The sequence below is a fragment of the Hylobates moloch genome, unplaced genomic scaffold (assembly GCF_009828535.3).
Source record: "Hylobates moloch isolate HMO894 unplaced genomic scaffold, HMol_V3 SCAFFOLD_18, whole genome shotgun sequence".
Lineage (NCBI taxonomy): Eukaryota > Metazoa > Chordata > Mammalia > Primates > Hylobatidae > Hylobates > Hylobates moloch.
The window spans coordinates 1,701,947-1,721,935 of record NW_026652293.1 but is presented as its reverse complement, the minus strand read 5'-3'; the positions used below and the strand labels follow the sequence as shown (position 1 = coordinate 1,721,935).

Sequence of the window (19,989 nt, the reverse complement as noted above, 5' to 3'; positions counted from 1 at the left end):
ATTACTCTTAAAGGATGTCAAACCTTAAGCCTGGCTACTTATCTGCCTGAGGCTATGGACCCTCTAGATCATTCTTGCATGCAACTTATGGAGCAAATTTATTCCAGCTGGGCAGACTTAAAAGATGAGCCACTAGATAATCCTGAAATAGAATGGTTTACAAATGGGGGCAGTTTTATGTATCAGGGAAACTGGAGAGCCAGGTAGGCTGTTGCCAGTTAGCATGAGGTAATCGAAGCCCAGGCTCTAACAGCTTCTAGCTCAGCTCAAAAAGGAGCTGATGGGCTAGGTGTGGTGGCTCACACCTGTAATCCCAGCACTTTGGGAGGCCGAGGTGAGTGAATCACCTGAGGTCAGGAGTTTGAGACCAGCCTAACATGACAAAACCCCTTCTCTACTAAAAATAAAAAAATTAGCTGGGCTTGGTGGTGGGCACCTGTAATCCCAGCTACTCGAGAGGCTGAGGAATCACTTGAACCCAGGAGACGGAGGTTGCAGTGAGCCAAGATTACACCATTGTACTCCAGCCTGGGTGACAGAGCAAGACTCCATCTCTCTAAAAAAAAAACAAAAAAACAAAAAAACAAAAGAAAAAACAACAAGCAGTTAATGGCTCCTACCATAGCCCTTCAATTGGGAAATGATTTAAGAGTGAACATTTACACTGACTCCAAGTATGCCTTTCTGGTCTTTATGCGCATGTTATCATTTGGAAGGAACAGAGATTCCTAACTGCTGCTAAGGGTTCCCGTATAAAATACCACTTGGAAATTTTAAATCTACTAGATGATGTCCTGCTATCAAAGGAAGTTGCTGTGAGTCACTGCAGGGGGCATCAGAAGGGAGACTCCACTATAATAAAAGGAAATTCTTTTGCAGGGGCTGTACCCAAGGCAGCTAGCTGCATTAAGGGAGCCAGTCAACTTTGTGGGCATGTTGGTACCCACTGCCCTGGTGATGATAAAGCCACAGTATACTAAAGGAGAACAGGAATGAGCTAAAACCCCTGGATTAACTTTAAACACTTCCAGATGGCTAATTGACGAAAATGACAAGCTATATGTACCAAAGGCTGATCAATGCAAAGTAGTTAAACATGTGCATGACTCCACTCATTTGGGAAGAGATGCCCTATTTCAGTTAATGTCTTGTCTTTTTATAGGAAAAACCCTTCTTAAAACAGCAAAACAAGAGACTTGGGCCTGTGAACTATGTGTCCAAAATAACCCAAATAATCAACCTTTACCTCCTCCTTTAGTTAAAGCCTGTTCAGCACAGGGGAACATACCCAGGTGAAGACTGGCAAATAGACTACACTCAAATACCCGCATGGAAAGGATTCAAATATTTATTAGTATTCATTGATACCTTTACTTGTTGGATTGAAGCTTTCCTACCTGGTCTGAAAAGGCAACTGACATTTCTAAATTTTTACTAAAGGAAATAATCCCTAAGTTTGGGCTGCCTAAAAGCTTACAGAGTGACAATGGCTCATTTTTCACAGCAACAAGAACTCAAAATATATCACTGGCTCTAGGAATTCAGTATCGCCTTTATTCAGCATGGAGGCCACAGTTTGCAGGAAAAGTAGAAAAGGCCAAACTTCAAAGAGGACTCTTGCCAAGTTATGCCAGGAAACATCAGAAACCTATTTGTCTCTATTGCCTGTGGCCTTGTTGCTAGTTTTGGCTGCCCCTAAGGGAAACTTGCAGCTCAACTCTTTCAAAATAATGTATGGAAGTCCTTTCTTAACTGCAGATTTCCTAGTAGATATAGATACTTTCAAATTACAGAACTACGTTATTAACTTAGGTCGGGTGCAAAAAGCTCTTCTTGAATATGGAAATCAGAGACTTCCTCCCTCCACTAAGGAAGAAAATGTTATAATCCAGCCAGGAAACTGGGTTCTATTAAAAACTTGGAAGGAAGGGTCTCCATTGGATCAACTTTCCCCAAAGTACTTGTACAAAGTACCCTGCCAAGTACTCCTTAGTACCCCAACTGCAATTAAACTTCAAGGAATAAGCAGCTGGGTTCATTTATCTCGAATTAAACCCATTTCTTATGAAGTCCCACAGGCTGCTGGAACTTAGGAGACTGATCTCACTTATTCCTGTGTACCAACCACTGATCTCTGGCGCCTGCTCAGAAGAAACAAGAAGGATGAATAACTTAAAGATTTGGATTAACACTTAATTCTGCACATGTATTGGAACCAGCTAAGAAGCAATCTCTTTACCAAATGGGCACAAACTTTAGCCTGCCTACACAACAACACTAATTGCTGGGTATGCACGGAACTAATGCCTCCTCCACCTCAGGCTGCCCTGGCACATCCTGCCAGCCACTATGAGCATATGGGGAAATTATTATGATTGGGGTAAATGGACCACCCTTTTTCCCTCCTACTATAGAAACACAGGGCCCAGCCATTTCCCTTCCCACCGTGAAACAAGCCTCTTTTTCGTTTGATCAGAAAATTAAACTCCACTCTGACGTAAGGTTATACTGTACACGATGAATGGATGACAGCTGTCTAAGTTCAGGTATTAGGCAGAGTGCCCCTATGCTTTGAAAGACAATAGCAGTGATCACCACACTGAAACCTGTAACATGGAATGGTTACTACCCCAACACTATAATTGCATCCTTCTTGTAACCAGCCAAATGTGGATGGGATGGCAAAATGAGTCTTTATGGCTAGGTGCTTGTATTTCTCCTTGGGGTTGGTTATGGGCATGTGGGTCACATGGCTGGCCATATATGCCTTATAATTGGACTGGAAGATGTACATAGGGTCATCCTCATCTTCCAGGATGTATCCTCACTAGATTATAATCTCTCCCATCTAACTGGGAAACTGTAAAAGCTCGTCATAAGTTACAAAAGCAGTCTTCTTGGTTGTTTTACGCATTGGCTATCTGTCACACGTGTCCATATAAAAGACCACCTAAACAGGCTTTGTGCGAGGAACAAGGCTGTTTATTCACTTGGGTGCAAGTGGGCTGAGTCCGAAAAGAGAGTCAGCGAAGGGAGATAGGAGAGGGGCAGCTTTATAGGACTGAGATAGGCAGTAGAATGTTACAGTTAGAGGTGGTTATCTATTGTCAGCAGAGGAGGGGGTCACAAGGTCCATGGTGGGGAGATCATAAGATTCATTGTCCAGAAGAAGAATGTCACAAGGTCGATTGATCAGTTGGGGCAGGGCAGGAACAAGTCTTAATGGTGGAACGTAGTAAGGCTGGTCAATCAGTTACGGCAGGAGCTTCTTTTGTTTCACTTCTTTTTTGTTTTTTTTTGGCTGCTCCAGACTTCTTGGCTCCTGCAGGCCATCTGGACTTATATGTGCAGGTCACAGGGGTTACAATGGCTGAGCTTCAGCTCAGAGGCCTGACACTATCTTCTCCCCACAGGCAGCCACAATCGACATTGAGCTTCAAGCCAAAGCCGTAGCTAAACACAGCTGCAGTTTTCAATAATACACGCTATCCCTTACCCTCTTGACTGAAGAAACATCTCAAATTAGACAGATAGCCTTGTGAAACTATGGCTCTGGACATGTTAACAGCAGCTCAAAGGGGGAACTTATGCTATAATCAAAACAGAATGTTATGCATACATTCCAGACTATTCACATAATATTACTTAGGCCACAAAAGACTTAGACACCCACATCTCTGCATTGACACGCTGTCAGTTGACCCCATATCAGCTTGGTTCTAACAACTGCCTAGTCCTCGAGAAACTTTTTTTGTTTAGCATGCTTGGGATAATTCTATTCATTCTGTTTTGTGCTGTGGAATATACTGCATTGTACTTTTTATGTAGGAATAAAAGTTAAGCTTACTCAATGCTTCTTTAAATTTAACACATTAATTTTCTAGATTTCACCTTTTTCTGGGACTTAGAATTATGTATGATTGGTTCTCACTATACAGATGCTTTCTGACTGGCTAGCTCTCTACTTTAGGCAAAGGGATCCTAATGGTTAGGCAGGAATATCATTGCTTCTGTTCAGCTTGAAGAAGTTACTGAAGATGGATCTCTGTCCCCCTGCACCCCTTAGGATTAAAGGTCTCCTTGTAAAAAGGAGGAGGGAATTGTGTCTGAAGTGTCCTAACCAGAGTGACTCCATCTTGAATAAAGGTCAGATAAAGCCAAACCTGCTAGGCGACTTTCCCAGGAAGATAGGCACTCTTCACAAGATGTTTATGGTTGAGGAAATGAGATAATGGAAAAAGGCATTCTTAGTTTAAAAATGAGTTTCACTTTAAAGATAACAGTACACCCATAAATTCTCCCTGAAATCAATAGTTACACAAGAGAATAACAATAGTAATAGTCTGTAACAAGCTGATCATAGGCTTTTGTAATAAAGTACAATAGTTTTAGCCCTATAAAAGCAAGCATTACATTGAAGGCAGGGGTGCTCCTGTATAAGCAATACTTGCTTAGTACTACTTGCAAGCAACGATACTACTCAGAAATAGAGTAGTACTATTATTAGAAATGGAGTAGTTTCTAATAAACTATTTTGACTACTATACTCTGCGACTTGCCCTGATTCTTTGCCGCGGACGTCTAAGAACCTGCTCTTGGGTCTGGAATGAGACCCCTTTTCTGTTAATTCCTCTATTTCATTTACTCAGAGTAAAAGCCAGTCTTGAAAATAACGTGTGAAGCCCCCAAGATCCACCCTCACTCCCTTACCCCCTTCCTTCCTGACTTCACCTACCCGTCTTACCTTCGCTTGATCCTCCAGCAAGCCGGGCATCCTCATTCCTCCACATTTATGCGCCTGATCCTTTGACCACAGTGCTCTTCCCTCTAGACCCCCTCCTTTGCCTCCTGTAGATTTTAATGCAAATACCATGTTCTCAGTGAGGCCTTCCCTAACCTGCCTATTTAAAATGACCATCCCAAAAGCGGGCACCTTTCCTCACACCTATAATCCCAGCACTTTGGGAGGATGAGGTGGATGGTTCACTTGAGGTCAGGAGTTCGAGGCCAGCCTGGCCAGCATATAGTGAAACCCCATCTCGACTAAAAATTAAAAAAAAAAAAAATTAGCCAGGCGTGGTGGTGGGTGCCTGTAATCCCAACTACTCTGGAGGCTGAGGCAGGAGAATCACTTGAACCCGGAAGGTGAAGGTTGCAGTGGGCCGAGATGGCGCCACTGCACTCCAGCCTAGGCGACAGACTCCGTCTCAAAAATAAATAAATACATAATAATAAAATAAAATAAAATAAAATGTCCATCCCAGTGCTCCCTATCTCTTTGCCTCGCTTTTTCTCCCTAGTATTTACCACCATCTAACATACTACTTAGCATCTCATTGTCTATCTGCCCACACAATGTAAGCTTCACGTGGGCATGGATCTGTCTTGTTCAGTGATGAGTCCCCAGTGACCTGGTACATGGAGGTACTCAAAAAATATTTGTTGCATAAAGTAACGAGCAAAGTTTGGCACAAATGTCAGCTATTACTATTTCAGGGCATATCGGTGACAGCACCCTACCCTTTGCAAAAATCTCCTTGGGAACCAGAAACTTAAACACAACTAGGAAGAAAAAAAATCAGCCAAAAATAAAAGCAAATTAAGACAGTTGGGGTCTTATTTTAGAAATATACCTTTCTAGGTCCTGGTATGTCGGGCTCTGTCATCTTTCTACCTGATCGAGGAACTACTGTGATATTTTTTGGTAACTTCCAGTCTGTAGTTTGGATTTAGGAGTTCAGGATTCCAATCCTAGTTTCCAGGTTCCAGCTGCGCGGCCCGAGTAGCCCGGCCAGCCCCACCCCGGGGCGCAGGAGGCGCGCGGAGGGCGGGGGTTCTCGGTTCCCCGCCCTCGGGGAGGCTCTGGGCGCGGGGCGGGACTCCGGGGCGCGGGGCGGGCGTGCTAGGGCCCCGCCGCCCTGGCCTGCCGTGCCTTGTGCTGCGCGCTCAGCATGGCGGGCCCCGCGCCGCGGCGGCTGGCAGCGCTGGCCCTGGTCCTGGCGCTGGCCCCGGGGCTGCCGACAGCCCGGGCCGGGCAGACGCCGCGCCCTGCCGAGCGGGGGCCCCCAGTACGGCTTTTCACCGAGGAGGAGCTGGCCCGCTATGGCGGGGAGGAGGTAGGCGGGGCGGCGCGGGCCGAGGGACCCGGGGTCGCGTCCGGTCTGCGGCGAGCCCAGCGGGGACCCAGGAGGCGCCGGCGGCCCAGGAAGCTCTGGGGGACGCGCAGCCCGCGGCGGGCGCCCTGGGCCGGCGGGGGGCCTCCTCTCTCTAGGCCCGGATGGATGGCCGGGGGGTGAGGGCGAGTCCTCAACAGTCGGAGCGCCCCGCTTTGCCCGCACGCCCCACCCTGAACTTCCCCCTCGGTCCCCGGGAGACTTCCCCTCTGGCCGCCTTTTCGTTGGTGATCTGCGTACAGACCTCAGAACTTTTTGGTTTTCATGTTAGCATCGGCCGAGGCGTTCACTGTGCCCACGCATAGTGGGGAGTGGCGGGGGACGGAGGGAGGGAAGCAGAGCCTGCTCCCTGGGTTAGGTGGGAATTGAGACAGGTCCTGGGATAAGCCAGCCTTTGCCTGCACTTCCTTTTCCTGCGCCTGTATCCGAGGCCTCTGCATCGGACTCCTCAAACCCACTTTTAGGTCATGTACCCCTGGGGCTCAGCCAAAGCTGGAAGCGAGCGCAGAGGGTGGACTGGAGGTTAAGAGACCCCCACACGCCCCCACACACACGTCAATAGAGACCCCCCCACACACACACACACCCACACGTCAGTAGTCTAGAGGCGTCCAGAAAACTCACAACCACCTGTCCACCTGGGTTGGTTGGGACTGGTGCGATGGCTGTGTCGTGCGGCAGCATCTTGCCGCCGCACAACAAGGACCACCAGGGGGCTGATGGTCCTTAGATGCGGAGCGGGGGAACGGCATTGGGGGGAGGTCATAGTACCATAGTATTTCAGAGCCGGCAGGAACCCATCTCATGCTTTTACACATAAGGAAACTGAGGCCCGCCACCTGTTAGTGGTAGAGCAGGAAGGGGCCTGATGTTTTTCAAAACCTTCCGGCCTGGTCTCCCTAATTCCTGAGTTAATTGGCCTTATATGGACTAGGATTGCCTGGGGGTCAGGAACCTGGCCCTTAGGCAGTGATGCCAGTTTGGGCATCATTTGTGAAGGGGCCGTTTAGAACCATGAGTCAGTGAGGACACCAAGGGACGGAGACATGGCTGGGATGTGAGGATGTTAAGGGATGCCTTTTTGCCGGTAGCAGAGGGAACCAGATGGTTCAGAGTCCAGGCATCTGTGCAGAAAAGAGTTAACATGGCAGGCCTGCTCTCCTTAGAAAAGCCTGCTTGCAAGGGTGGGACTTGTCTGGTGTCTGGATTTCTCACCCTTCCCTACCCAATAAGGGTGGACTCACTTGCCCAGGCTGTATATACAGATGGTGTGGTTAGTATTGAACACTGTATATGCTGGGCAGAGGGTGCCCTATGTGACCAGCCCCCAGTGAGAACCTTGGGTGCTGAGTCTAAAGGGCATCTCCAGCAGAGGAATGTTCTGCCAGAAGAATGGCACATACTGTCAAGTTTTGTTGCTGGGGGAAGAGTGTGCTCTTCCTCACGGGAGGGAGAGAGCGTAGGAAACCTGCACATAGATTCCCCTAGATGCTCCCTCTGTTTTTCCTTCCCAGCTGTGAGTAGAACTATATGCTGAGTTCTTGGAGTCTTCCTTCTAGGGACTCTCCAACTGACCCAATGATCTTTGGGACCGCTGGCACAAAATCTAAGGAAAGAGAGAGTTCACCACTGAGGTTACAGCAAGAGAGCCAGATGAGGACTGAGAAAAGACCCTTGGTTTTTTTATGTTGATGTTATAGATTGAAATTTAACTGAGAGAAACAGAGAGAGGACCTTGAGATGGAAACAGCGGTAGGAAACAATTGTTTTGGGAGTGGAGCCCAAGGATCTCTGTAGGTGGAAGGAAGGAGCCAGAGAGAGGAGGGGAGTGAGGGACGAGAGAGGCAGTTGAGTGCAGTGGGTTCAAGCTGTGCTGCGCTGTTGTTTGACCTAGATTGTTCTGGTCTATGCCTGTTATCCAGAGATAATTATTAACACCCTTTCACTCAGAAGTGTCACAATTTGTATAATACATTGGATCATACCTGGTTTTGAGTCCCTGTTCTGCTGTGTGATTTGGGGCAAATTACTAAACCTCTCTAAGTCTCTACTTTGTTCATCTGTAAGATACTTGGATTAGTCAAGGTTTCACCAGGGAACAGAACCATTTGGATATCTATATCTATACAGTTGATCCTTCAGCAACACAGGAGTTCGGGGTACCGACCCCCATGCAGTCAAAAATCTGCGTATAACTTTCTTTTGTTTTAGAGGCAGGGTCTTGCTATGTTGCCCAGAATGGAGTGAGTGGCTTTTCACAGGCAGTCATGATGCACTACAGCCTGGCACTCCTGGGCCCAAGTGATTCTCCTGCCGCAGCCTCCCAAGTAGCTAGTATTACAGGTGTGTACCCAGCCATGTATAACTTTTGACTACCCCCAAAACTACAGTTTTTTTCTTTTTTCTTTTCTTTTTTTTTTGAGACAGGGTCTCACTCTATTGCTAAGCCTAGATTGCAGTGGCAGGAACACAGTTCACTACAGCCTCCTCCTGGGTTCAAGCAGTCCTTTACCTCAGCCTCCCCAGTTACTGGCATTACAGGTATGCACCACCACACCTGGCTATTTTTAATTTTCTGTAGAGATGGGGTCTTCCTGTGTTGCCCAGGCTGGTGTCGAACTCCTGGGCTCAAGCAACTCTTCCACCTCAGTTTCCCAAAGTGCTGGGAATACAGGTGTGAGCCTCCATGACTGGCTCAAAACTTAATTACTAATAGCCTACTGTTGACCACAAGACCCAAGAACATAGTCGATTACCACATATTTTGTATACGTATTATATACTGAATTCTTATAGTAATGTAAGCTGGAGAAAAGAAAATGTTACTAAGAAAATCATAAAGAAGAGAAAATATACTTATTATTAAGTGAAAGTGGATCATTATAAAGGTCTGCATCCTGAGAAGGAAGAGGAGTGGTTGGTGTTGCTCTCTCAGGGATGGCAGAGGTGGAAGAAAACCCACATATAAGTGGACCCATGCAGTTCAAACCTGTGTTGTTCAAGGGTCAACTATATATAGATAGAGAAATGGTTTATCATAAGGATTGGTTTACACGATCGCGGGGGCTGGCTGGGCAATTTGGAAATACATAGAGCAGGCTATCAGAAGGGGCAGGCTGGAAGCCCTCAGGCAGGAGCAGATGCTGTAGCCCACGGGTTTTTGGTTTTGTTTTGTTTTGTTTTTTTGAGATGGAGTCTTGCTCTGTTTCCCAGGCTGGAGTGCAGTGTTGTGATCTCAGCTCACTGCAACCTCCGCGTCCCATGTTCAAGCAGTTCTCTACCTCAGCCTCCCAAGTAGCTGGGATTACAGGCACCCACCACCACGCCCAGCTATTTTTGGTATTTTTAGTAGAGACAGGGTTTCACCATCTTGGCCACACTGGTCTTGGACTCCTGACCTCGTGATCCACCCGCCTCAGCCTTCCAAAGTGCTGGGATTACAGGCATGAGCCACTGTACCCAGCCTTGTTAAGGTCTTTCAGCTGTGAGATTAGGCCCACCCAGATCATCTGGGATAATCTCCTTATATAAAGCCAATTGATTGTAGATGTTAAACACTTCTAAATACCTGCACAGCAATATCTAGGTGAGTATTTGATTGAATAACTGGGTACAGTAACCTATGCAAATTGACACATAAAATAAATCATCACAGTGGTTATAATAAGAGTTCCTACTTGGCTGAGTGTGGTGGCTCACACCTGTAATCCCAGCACTCACTTTGGGAGGTCAAGGCAGGAGGATTGCTTGAAGCCAGGAGTTTGAGACCAGCCTGGGCAACATAGAAAGACCTTACCTCTACCAAAAAAAAAAAAAAAGAGTTCCTACTCTAAGCAGGTGTTTTGTGAATGCCTGCATTAAATGAGATGGTGGTGTGCATAGGCTTAGCATAGGCCTGGAATAGGGCTTAGCACCATAAGTCTTACTATGTTAGCTACTATTATTTTTACTACCTTATTAAAGATACAAGCAAGAGGCGTTATAACAGGTCCACGGTCCTTTCATGCACTACAGAAACCTAATAAGCTCTGAAACCTAGACGTTTTTGTTTTTCACAAGTCATTTGACAGCAAAACCCAACTTGATCTGAAATCACTTGATGACAGAACCTTGTTGGAGCTGCTATGAGTCTACGTTAGTCTTTATCCCATTTACTGTGAATGTTCATGTTTCACTGGAGAAATACTAACATATTTGATTATGGGTGTTGCCTTGGACCTCCCTGGAGGTATTGCATAATATATGGTATGTTCCCCGTAACACCTTTCTAAAATCTAACATATTCTCATATTGAAAACATGTCTGACCCCCAAGAGTTTCTGCTGTGGGATTGTGGACCTGTGTAACAAGTCTTTCTGAAACATCTGGCAATGAGTGACTTGCTTCTACTCTATATAAAACCTTCTTTCTTGGATGAGAGCCAAGGCAGACCCGCCTCTGTCAGTCACACATCCCACTGTGTGGTTCAAGGTGAGAGAGCTCAGACACCCACGCAGGGATTTGCGTAGTTTCTCCAGTGGCAGCTTCAGATGGGAAATCCATGAAGCATGGGTGTCCTGGCTACTGGTGTCTTTCACAGAACCACACTGTGTTCTGGATCTACTGCACCAAGAGCCAGTTCTTTCCTTTTAGGCATTGTAGGGCCTCAGAGTGATCCATAGCATGGCTCCCTAAATCATTCACATATGGGAATAGAAAAATCTTTGGTATACATTAGTCCTCTTCGAATGCTTGCTGAAAATCTGGGTGGGGTGTGGTGGCTCACGCCTGTAGTCCCAGCAGTTTGGGAGGCGGAGCTGGGAAGATCGCTTAAGCCCAGGAGTTTGAGACCAGCCTGGGCAACATAGTGAGACCTTGTCTCTATTTTAAAAAAGAAAAAAAATCTGGACAGCATCTCCTTGGTGCTTCTTTAAAACTCCATTCTCCCAGTAATTCTAGTAAGGGTTGTATAGAAGAGGTGATTTTGAGGACGTCTTATGTAGATAACAGGTTATAGAGTGAGTGTGTTGAACAAAAATGAAAATAGGGAAAAAAAAGGTAGTGTGTTGCAGAGTGCCTTTCTTTGGCGCTTGTTTTCTTCAACTCTTGTCAAAATTGCCCTGATAGGTAGAGATGTTGCTTGCACATGTTCACCGGTAGCTTTTGCCTTGTCACACACCTGTTATGATAGCAGGGTTTCACTGTCTACAAACTGCAGGCCAGAGATTGGCATTCAAGTTTTCAATAAGGAAGAATTGCCCTAGGAAGGGCAAAGGCTTAGAATCAGACAGGTATGAGTCTGAATCCTGACTTTTTATTTACCAGCAGAGAAACCGTTGACAGGTTATGTAAACTCTAAGCCTCAGTTTCTTCACCTACAAAATGGGTATAGTAATAACTGTCTCACAAGGTTATTTTATTTTAGTTTAGTTTTTTTTTGTTTTTTTTGAGACGGAGTCTCGCTCTGTCGCCCAGGCTGGAGTGCAGTGGCGCAGTCTCGGCTCACTGCAAGCTCCGCCTCCCGGGTTCACGCCATTCTCCTGCCTCAGCCTCTCCGAGTAGCTGGGACTACAGGCGCCCGCCACCACGCCCGGCTAATTTTTTGTATTTTTTAGTAGAGACTGGGTTTCACTGTGGTCTCGATCTCCTGACCTCGTGATCCGCCCGCCTCGGCCTCCCAAAGTGCCGGGATTACAAGCGTGAGCCACCGCGCCCGGCCGATTTAGTTTAGTTTTTGAGACAAAGTCTCGCTCTGTCACCCAGATTGGAGTGCAGTGGCTGATTTTGTGCTGTGTGGTTTTTTTTTTTTTTTTTTTTTTTGGAGACGGATCTTTGTCTGTCATCAAGGCTGGAGCAGTAGTGTGACTTGGTCATGACCGTCTTCTGCCTTAGCCTCCCCAGTAGCTGGGATTACAGGCACCTGCCACCACACCCGGTTAATTTTTGTATTTTTAGTAGAGACAGGTTTTCACCATGTTGGCCAGGCTGGTCTCAAACTCCTGACCTCAAGTCATCTGCCCATCTCAGCCTCCCAAAGTGCTGGGAGCCACTGTGCCTGGCTGTTTCTGTGTCACTTCCATTCCTGTGTCTGCGTTTATACTCCCAAGCCTTCCACCCACCCTCCACCTTCTCAGTTGTCATTTCCCAGGCCTGAGAGTCTGTGCCTGGAGGCTGTGCTATCCGTGGATGTCCATCTACACTGGGTCAGAACTCACCACCACAGCACGCTCTGTTTACTGATAAGACTGTTCCTCTGCATGGCGTATGAGGTACCTATGTCACGCTGAGGCCTCAAAAATGCTAAACTTTCTTTTCTTCCCCTATAATATGACTTCCTCTTAGCACTTACACCTTCAAGTAAGTAGTTTAAGGAGGAGATAAAAATTTTACTGTTAAAAAAAGGAGATTGCTGGGCACAGTGGCTCACACCTGTAATCCCAGCACTTTGGAAGGCCAAGGCGGGTAGATCACCTCACGTTGGGAGTTCAAGACCAGCCTAACCAACATGGAGAAACCCCATCTCTACTAAAAATACAAAAAAAAAAAAAAAAAAAAATTAGCCAGGCATGGTGGCACACGTCTGTAATCCCAGCTACTCGGGATGCTGAGGCAGGAGAATCGCTTGAACCTGGGAGGCGGAGGTTGCGATGAACCAAGATCGTGACATTGCACTCCAGCCTGGGCAACAAGATTGAAACTCTGTCTCATAAAAAAAAAAGATTGTTGGCCGGGCACGGTGGCTCATGCCTATAATCCCAACACATTGAGAGGTCAAGGCAGGCGGATTACCTGAGGTCAGGAGTTCTAGACCAGCCTGGCCAACATGGTGAAACCTGTCTCTACTAAATATACAAAAAAAAAAAAAAATTATCCAGGCGTGGTGACACACGTCTGTAATCCCAGCTACCCTGGAGGCTGAGGCAGGAGAATAGCTTGAACCTGGGAGGCGGAGGTTGCAGTGAGCCGAGATTGTGCCACAGCACTCCAGCCTGGGCAACTGAGCTAGACTCCGTCCCCCCTCCGCCCAAAAAAGAAAAGAGTGTTAGTGATAAGATGCATGTTTTTGTTTATCTTATGTACGTGAATATTATATTTACATGGCTGTTTGCCCATAGAAAATAAGTGTCAGCTGGGCGTGGTGGCTTATGCCTGTAATCCCAGCCCTTTGGGAGGCCGAGGCGGGCAGATCACTTGAGGTCAGGAGTTTGAGACCAGCCTGGCCAACATGGTAAAACCCTGTCTCTGCTAAAAATACAAAAATTAGCTGGGCATGGTGGCGTGTGCCTGTAATCCCAGCTACTCAGGAGACTGAGGCAGGAGAATCGCTTGAACTGGGGAGGCGGAGGTTGCAGTGAGCTGAGATTGTGCCATTGCACTCCAGTCTGGGTGACAGAGTAAGACTGTGTCTCAGAAAAAAAAAAAAAAGAAAAAGAAAAAAGGAAAAAGAAAAGAAGTATCAAGGAAAAAGCCACAGAATGGAAGATATGACAAAATATTGGGGTTAATTGATAGCTATAATATATTTTTAAAATTGATGTAAATACATAATCCCACTTGATAAATAATCAAAACTGAGGAATAAGGAATCCTGGTAATGGAAAGGCAGTAAATCATCACAAAGAGAAATGCTGTCTGCTGGCCTGGAAATCCAGGCTGTTTCAAATGACCCTTGTTAGATGAGGTGGAGCAAGTGTCTACAGAGTCAACGGCAGCCCTCTAGGGACTGTCTTTAGGAGCCGGTTTGGAGTAATAAAAGGCAGCCCTCTACTGAGCTCCTGTGTCGTGCCTGCTAGGTGTTACATACGCTCTTTTCCTCAGCATTCCCGAGGCAAGTGGGCGTTACCCTCATATGACAGGTAGAGAAGCAGGCCCGAGTGGTTATGAGGCAGTGAGGTGTGTTTCCTTGGGCAACTTGCTTAGCTTCTCTGAGCCTCAGTAGCTCCTCTGTCCTTTAAATGGGGTCATGAAAACCCTTCACCATAAGCTCCACAAGCGCAAGAACACTAAGGCCCACCCCAAAGAGAAGGCCAAGCAGCAGGTGCTTGCAGAGCCTGAGATTCCTATGGACCCAGCAGCGACTCGCACCCTCGCCGGGGCTGTGAGCCACCTGGCTGATGCCCCTGCACCTCTGGTGGCACCGAGACAAAGGAGAGATCTGGTCTTGGGTGTCTTGGGACTGTACCCATCGTCCCAGCCTGAGCCCAACTTGATGGAAGTTAGAAAAGTCATGCCATCCTTTTTTGTGTAATTCTCTCTTGGTGGGGAAATTCCGAGGTAACATTTTATGCCTGCTAATAGAGCCAAAAAAAGTCTAAAGCCCATTGTTAGTAGAACGGTGGGAAAACAGCATTGCTTACATATCTTTAGAACTATAAATGTTGTTATAGGACAAACTAATAAAATATAAACAGTGATTAAGTTTTCATATACTTAGGCCCAGGAATTCTATATATTGAAATAGGGCACTTTCCTATGCATTCACTGGGTGGAGAGAAATTTTTAAATAAAGACCTCAATGAAATAAGTCACCAAATTAGAAAGTAGTTGATAGAAACATGTATTCATAATGCTGCCATTTATAGTTCTAAGGATTGGAAACCACCCAAATACCCAAAATAGAAAGCTAGCTAAACAAATAGGTACACAAGATCACTAATATAAGATGGGGCCCTTGGCCGGGCATGGTGGCTCACGCCAGTAATCCCAGCACTTTGGGAGGCCTACGTGGGTGGATCACCTGAGGTCAGGAGTTCGAGACCAACCTGGCCAACATGGTGAAACCCTGTCTCTACTAAAAAGACAAAAAATTAGCTGGGCGTGGTGGCGGGTGCTTGTAATCCCAGCTACTCAGGAGGCTGAGTCAGGAGAATCACTTGAACCCGGAAGGCAGAGGTTGCAGTGAGCTGACATTGCGCCATTGGACTCCAGCCTGGGCAATAAGAGCGAAACTCTGTATCAGAAAAAAAAAAAAAAAAAAAAGATGGGGCCCCATGGAGCTGTTTAAATGACAATCATTTTGGTGGAAATGTTTATATGAAGGAATGTTACCTGTAAGAAGCAAAATATAAAATAGATTGCTCATATCAGTTACATCCATGTATGTCTATTGATGAAGAGGAAAGGAAATTTGGACTGGTAAGTAATTCATCATTTACTATTCGTTTGAATTTTCATCTCCATGAAGTTGCTTCTGTTCCTGATTTTCTTTTTTTTGAGACGGAGTCTCACTGTGTCGCTCAGGCTGGAGTGCAGTGGCATGATCTTGGTTCACTATGACCTCTGCCTCCAGGGTTCAAGTGATTCTCCAGCCTCAGACTCCCGAGCAGCTGGGATTACAGGCATGTGCCACCACGCCTGGCTAATTTTTGTATTTTTAGTAGAGATAGGGTTTCGCCATATTGGCCAGGCTGGTCTTAAACTCCTGAGCTCAGGTGATCCGCCTGCCTTGGCCTCCCACAGTGCTGGGATTACAGGCGTGAGTCACTGTGCCTGGCCCCTGATTTTCTCTATAAAGGAGAGAATTGCCACATTCTTGTCATGAGACTTTATGACTTTTCCAAATTTCTGTGTGTGGGCATGACGCTGCCCAGGCAGGTGGCAAGCTCGCCAAGGACCAGGCTTTGTTTTGTTTTTGAGACAGAGTCTCGCTGTGTCGTCCAGGCTGGAGTGCAGTGGCGCAATCTCTGCTCACTGCAAGCTCCGCCTCCCGGGTTCACGCCATTCTCCTGCCTCAGCCTCTCCGAGTAGCTGGGACTACAGGCGCCCGCCACCACGCCCGGCTAATTTTTTTGTATTTTTAGTAGAGACAGGGTTTCACCGTGGTCTCGATCTCCTGACCTCGTGATCCGCCCGCCTCGGCCTCCCAAAGTGCTGGGATTACAAGCGTGAGCCACCGCGCCCGGCCTCAAGGACCAGGCTTAACAGAAGGCCGTTGGGACTTGAGCCCCTGCTCTTTGCCCAGCTTGTGATGGGAGAAGATTTTACTAAGTTGCACTGGAAGAGCCGGCCCTTCCCCTCCTCTTCACAGCTTCTCCCCGCTTTCTAGGAAGATCAGCCCATCTACTTGGCAGTGAAGGGAGTGGTGTTCGATGTCACCTCCGGAAAGGGTAAGTGGTGTGGCATTTTGAATCTCCATTTCCAGGGAGCACAGAAGCCAGAGTGAGGAGCACTTGGAGGTGTGAGGAAAGGGAGGGAACATTAGGCAAGTCCTTTACATTCCATTTTATTTTATTTTATTTTTTGGGACGGAGTTTCACTCTGTCACCCAGGCTGGAGTGCGGTGGCACGATCTTGGCTCACTGCAACCTCCGCCTTCTGGGTTCAAGCGATTCTCTGCCTCAGCCTCCCAAGTAGCTGGGATTACAGTCACCACCACCACCTCCAGCTATTTTTTTTGTATTTTTAGTAGAGACGGGGTTTCACCATCTTGGCGAGGCTGGTCTTGAACTCCTGACCTCGTGATCCACCCGCTTCGGCCTCCCAAAGTGCTAGTATTACAGGCGTGAGCCACCACGCCTGGCCTTCCTTCCATCTTAAATGAGCAGATTGAGTTAATGTTTGTCAGTGTTTTGCTTCAGCAGGGGTTTTTTTCCCCCGATAATGACATGCTTCTACTCAAAAACCTTCCATGGCTTTCCATTGCCTGTAGAATTAAATTCAAACTTGATGATTTACCCTAGTTGAAGCAATGAGAGAAGTGTTCTTTAGTAAAGAGTTGGCATTATAGAACATTACAGAACATTTTAGTGCCATTTAATGTGACTACTAATGATATCTTGGAGGTAGTTTTGTATTGGTTCATCTATTATTTGGTAACAAACACTGCTGAATGGAAATAGATTTGGCTTCCACCAACATTTAAGAAGAGGGAACATTTTTCTTGTTTGCATCTTCAATTTTTTTTTTTGGAGACAGAGTCTCGCTTTGTTGCCCAGGTTAGAGTGCAGTGATGCGACCTTCTCCACCTGCCGGGTTCAAATGATTCTCCTGCCTCAGCCTCCTGAGTAACTGGAATTACAGGTGCACGCCACCACGCCCAGCTAATTTTTTGTATTTTTAGTAGAGATGGAGTTTCACCATGTTGGCCAGGCTGAACTCCTGACCTCGAATGATCCACCCATCTTGGCTTCTCAGAGTGCTGGGATTACAGGCGTGAGTCACCGCACCCAGCCTGCATCTCTAATATTTTTAAGAGACTATTTTCTCAGTATTAACACTTAGGTGAAAAAAAAGAGTGAGAGGGGGGTCAGGCACAGTGGCTCATGCTTGTAATCCCAGCGCTTTAGGAGGCCAAGGTGGGCGGATCATGGGAGCTCAGGAGTTCAAGACTAGCCTGGGCAACATGGTGAAACCCCATAACTTCGAAAAAAAAAAAAAAATACAAAAATTAGCTGGGCATGGTGGTGCATGCCTGTAGTCCCAGCTACTCTAGAGGCTGAGGTGGGAGAATCGCTTGAACCCAGGAGGTGGAGATTGCAGTGAGCCAAGATCATGCCACTGCACTCCAGCCTGGGCAAGAGTGAGACCCTGTCAAAAAAAAAAAAAAAAGAGGTTGTAGGGGGACTATTCTCATTTTGTATTTTCTGAAAATCCCTTGCTCAGCCTGCATGTGTGACTTACTTCACATTTAGAGTGAGTGGAATCCAACCTGATGGCTGGGGTGGCTTACTGGACTTTGTGTCGCCATTGTTTGGCCTCTCCGTGAGCCTGGAGCCTTTTTTAGGATTGGGTGGGGGCCTTGGGAGTGCCACCACTTGCAGGCTCCTGGTTATTCTGCATGTAAACCCGTGCTCACATCTCTTCCTTCCTTCCCACTACAGAGTTTTATGGACGAGGAGCCCCCTACAATGCCTTGACGGGGAAGGACTCCACTAGAGGAGTAGCCAAGATGTCCTTGGATCCTGCAGACCTCACCCATGACACTGTGAGCCAGATTATAAGCCTTTGTAAAATGCTCTACCTCCTTGTCCATGCCTTTTTCTCTTTTTCTTTTCTTTTCTTTTTTTTTTTTTTGCTTCTGGGCAGGAGCAAGCCTTCCTAACTGGCTTACTAACCCTTCAGTCTGCTTGGTGTGGTGGCCAGGTATTTTCTTGAAATAGATTATCCTACCATGTCACCTCGACTCAGAAACCTTCCATGGCTGGCTGTTGCCTAGAGTCAAGTCCAAACTCTTTGGAACTTGTGATCCAACTCAGTGATCATCACAATTTGGCCCCAACCTGCTTTGGCGACCTAATGCTCCTTATGGTCTGTACCTGCCACCCCATCCCCTCAGCCCCTTACAGCCTTGCTGTTAGTCTCAGAGACCCATTCCCCAGGCCATGCTTGGTAGCTTTGTGGATGAACTGGGTTGGGAAGAAAGGTCTCCCTCTATGCTCCTATTTCTGTGAAGGAGAAGATAGCATTAAAACATTTTTTAGGCCAGGAGTGGTGGCTCATGCCTGTAATCCCAGCACTTTGGAAGGTCAAGGCAGGTGGATCACCTGAGGTCAGGAGTTTGAGATCAGCCTAGCCAACATGGAGAAACCCCGTCTCTACTAAAAATACAAACATTAGTTGAGTGTGGTGGTGCATGCCTATAATCCCAGCTACTTGGGAGGCTGAGGCAGGAGAATCGCTCGAATCCAGGAGGCAGAGGTTACAGTGAGTTGAGATCGTGCCACTGTGCTCCAGCCTGGGCAACAGAGTGAGACTCCATCTCAAAAAAAAAAAAATTTTTTTTTAAACCTATTCAAGGTCTAAATAATCCCAACAGTAAGGCTGGAATTTCCTCTAACTGTGCTCAACATCAAACTGACATTGCGACAAATTGAGATGAGCCAAACTCATAACAAAATGAATGTAACAATATTGCAAAAATGAATGAAGAACTTAAGAAAGGGGAAGGTGCCAAATGTTTAATGGGAGGAGTGTAGAGAGAGGGAGGATTAATCACGGGGAGGAAGGGGATGCAGATGCAATAGGGCACGCCCTGCCCCACCCCAGCGTGCTCTCTGGAGTCTTTCATCCCTGCCATCAGTCAAACCACAAAGTGTGATGAAGCATTGCTCCCCGTATGTTGTACCCTCCCACCCCCCCGCCCCACACAGGAGTGTCTCTTAAGCCATTTGTCCAGTATTTGGTTTGTTGAGATATCTTTTCTCTTGCATTAGGGATGTGGGAGGCAAGGCGGGGAGGGAGAAAGGCCAGTGCCAAACACTATCCTCTTACCCCATCTCCTGTCTTTCTTGGGCTTTTCTCCCCAAGACTGGTCTCACGGCCAAGGAGCTGGAGGCCCTGGATGAGGTCTTCACCAAAGTGTACAAAGCCAAATACCCCATCGTCGGCTACACTGCCCGGAGAATTCTCAATGAGGATGGCAGCCCTAACCTGGACTTCAAGCCTGAAGACCAGCCCCATTTTGACATCAAGGACGAGTTCTGATGTTCCACCTGCAGGAGCAGGTTCTTGGGAGCATGAGGCAGGAAGACACTAGGTGCTGAATCTCCTGCAAAACTGGCTGCCTGGAGGCCCTGAGCCACCCAGATCCGAATAAAACAGATGCTTTCCCTGGAAGAGCAAATGCCTCCTGTTGTCCTTGGTCAGGGGTTCTGTCTACCTGGGGACCCCTGTCCGCACACCAGGGATCAATAAGAGCCACAGTGGGACACCTCCTAGATGTCAGTATCAGCTGGAATTTTGAGCGACCTTTACTTTCTACTTTTCTGTGCTTGACAGATTTTCAGCCATGACCATGTTCACTTTATAATCAAAACAAAAATAAAGGTCCCATTTTTACAAAAGGAGAATTCTTCCCCAGAGGCCATTTCCTTGGAGCCCCGTCAGCACCCCACGTAAG

The 19,989-nt window shown here is 46.9% G+C and overlaps 2 protein-coding genes across 2 annotated transcripts in view; one reads left to right on the top strand and one right to left on the bottom strand.

The window, feature by feature from the left end:
- PACC1 (proton activated chloride channel 1) overlaps positions 1 to 5,802 on the bottom strand; it is a 69,547-nt gene extending 63,745 nt beyond the window's left edge. Inside the window, exons 1-2 of the mRNA XM_058430575.1 lie at positions 5,634 to 5,802; positions 4,745 to 4,848 (exon numbers count right to left, since the gene is read on the bottom strand). Of these exons, the coding sequence (XP_058286558.1) occupies positions 4,745 to 4,780 (36 nt within the window). The 5' untranslated portion in view covers positions 4,781 to 4,848; positions 5,634 to 5,802. The remainder of the gene's footprint in view (positions 1 to 4,744; positions 4,849 to 5,633) is intronic.
- A 62-nt stretch (positions 5,803 to 5,864) lies between these two features.
- Positions 5,865 to 19,936, top strand: NENF (neudesin neurotrophic factor). The gene is made up of 4 exons (XM_032136820.2): positions 5,865 to 6,116; positions 16,198 to 16,258; positions 17,972 to 18,075; positions 19,398 to 19,936. Exons 1-4 carry the CDS (start codon positions 5,952 to 5,954, stop codon positions 19,572 to 19,574), a joined length of 507 nt encoding a protein of 168 aa, XP_031992711.1. The 5' UTR covers positions 5,865 to 5,951; the 3' UTR covers positions 19,575 to 19,936.
- Positions 19,937 to 19,989: the final 53 nt, after the last annotated feature.

Bases quoted from the DNA above. Each gene is read 5' to 3' on its own strand.
- NENF (XM_032136820.2), top strand. From the start codon at position 5,952: ATGGCGGGCCCCGCGCCGCGGCGGCTGGCAGCGCTGGCCCTGGTCCTG. The intron at 6,117-16,197 runs GTAGGCGGGGCG...CCCGCTTTCTAG, and splicing joins CCCGCTATGGCGGGGAGGAG to GAAGATCAGCCCATCTACTT. The intron at 18,076-19,397 runs GTGAGCCAGATT...TTTCTCCCCAAG, and splicing joins CAGACCTCACCCATGACACT to ACTGGTCTCACGGCCAAGGA.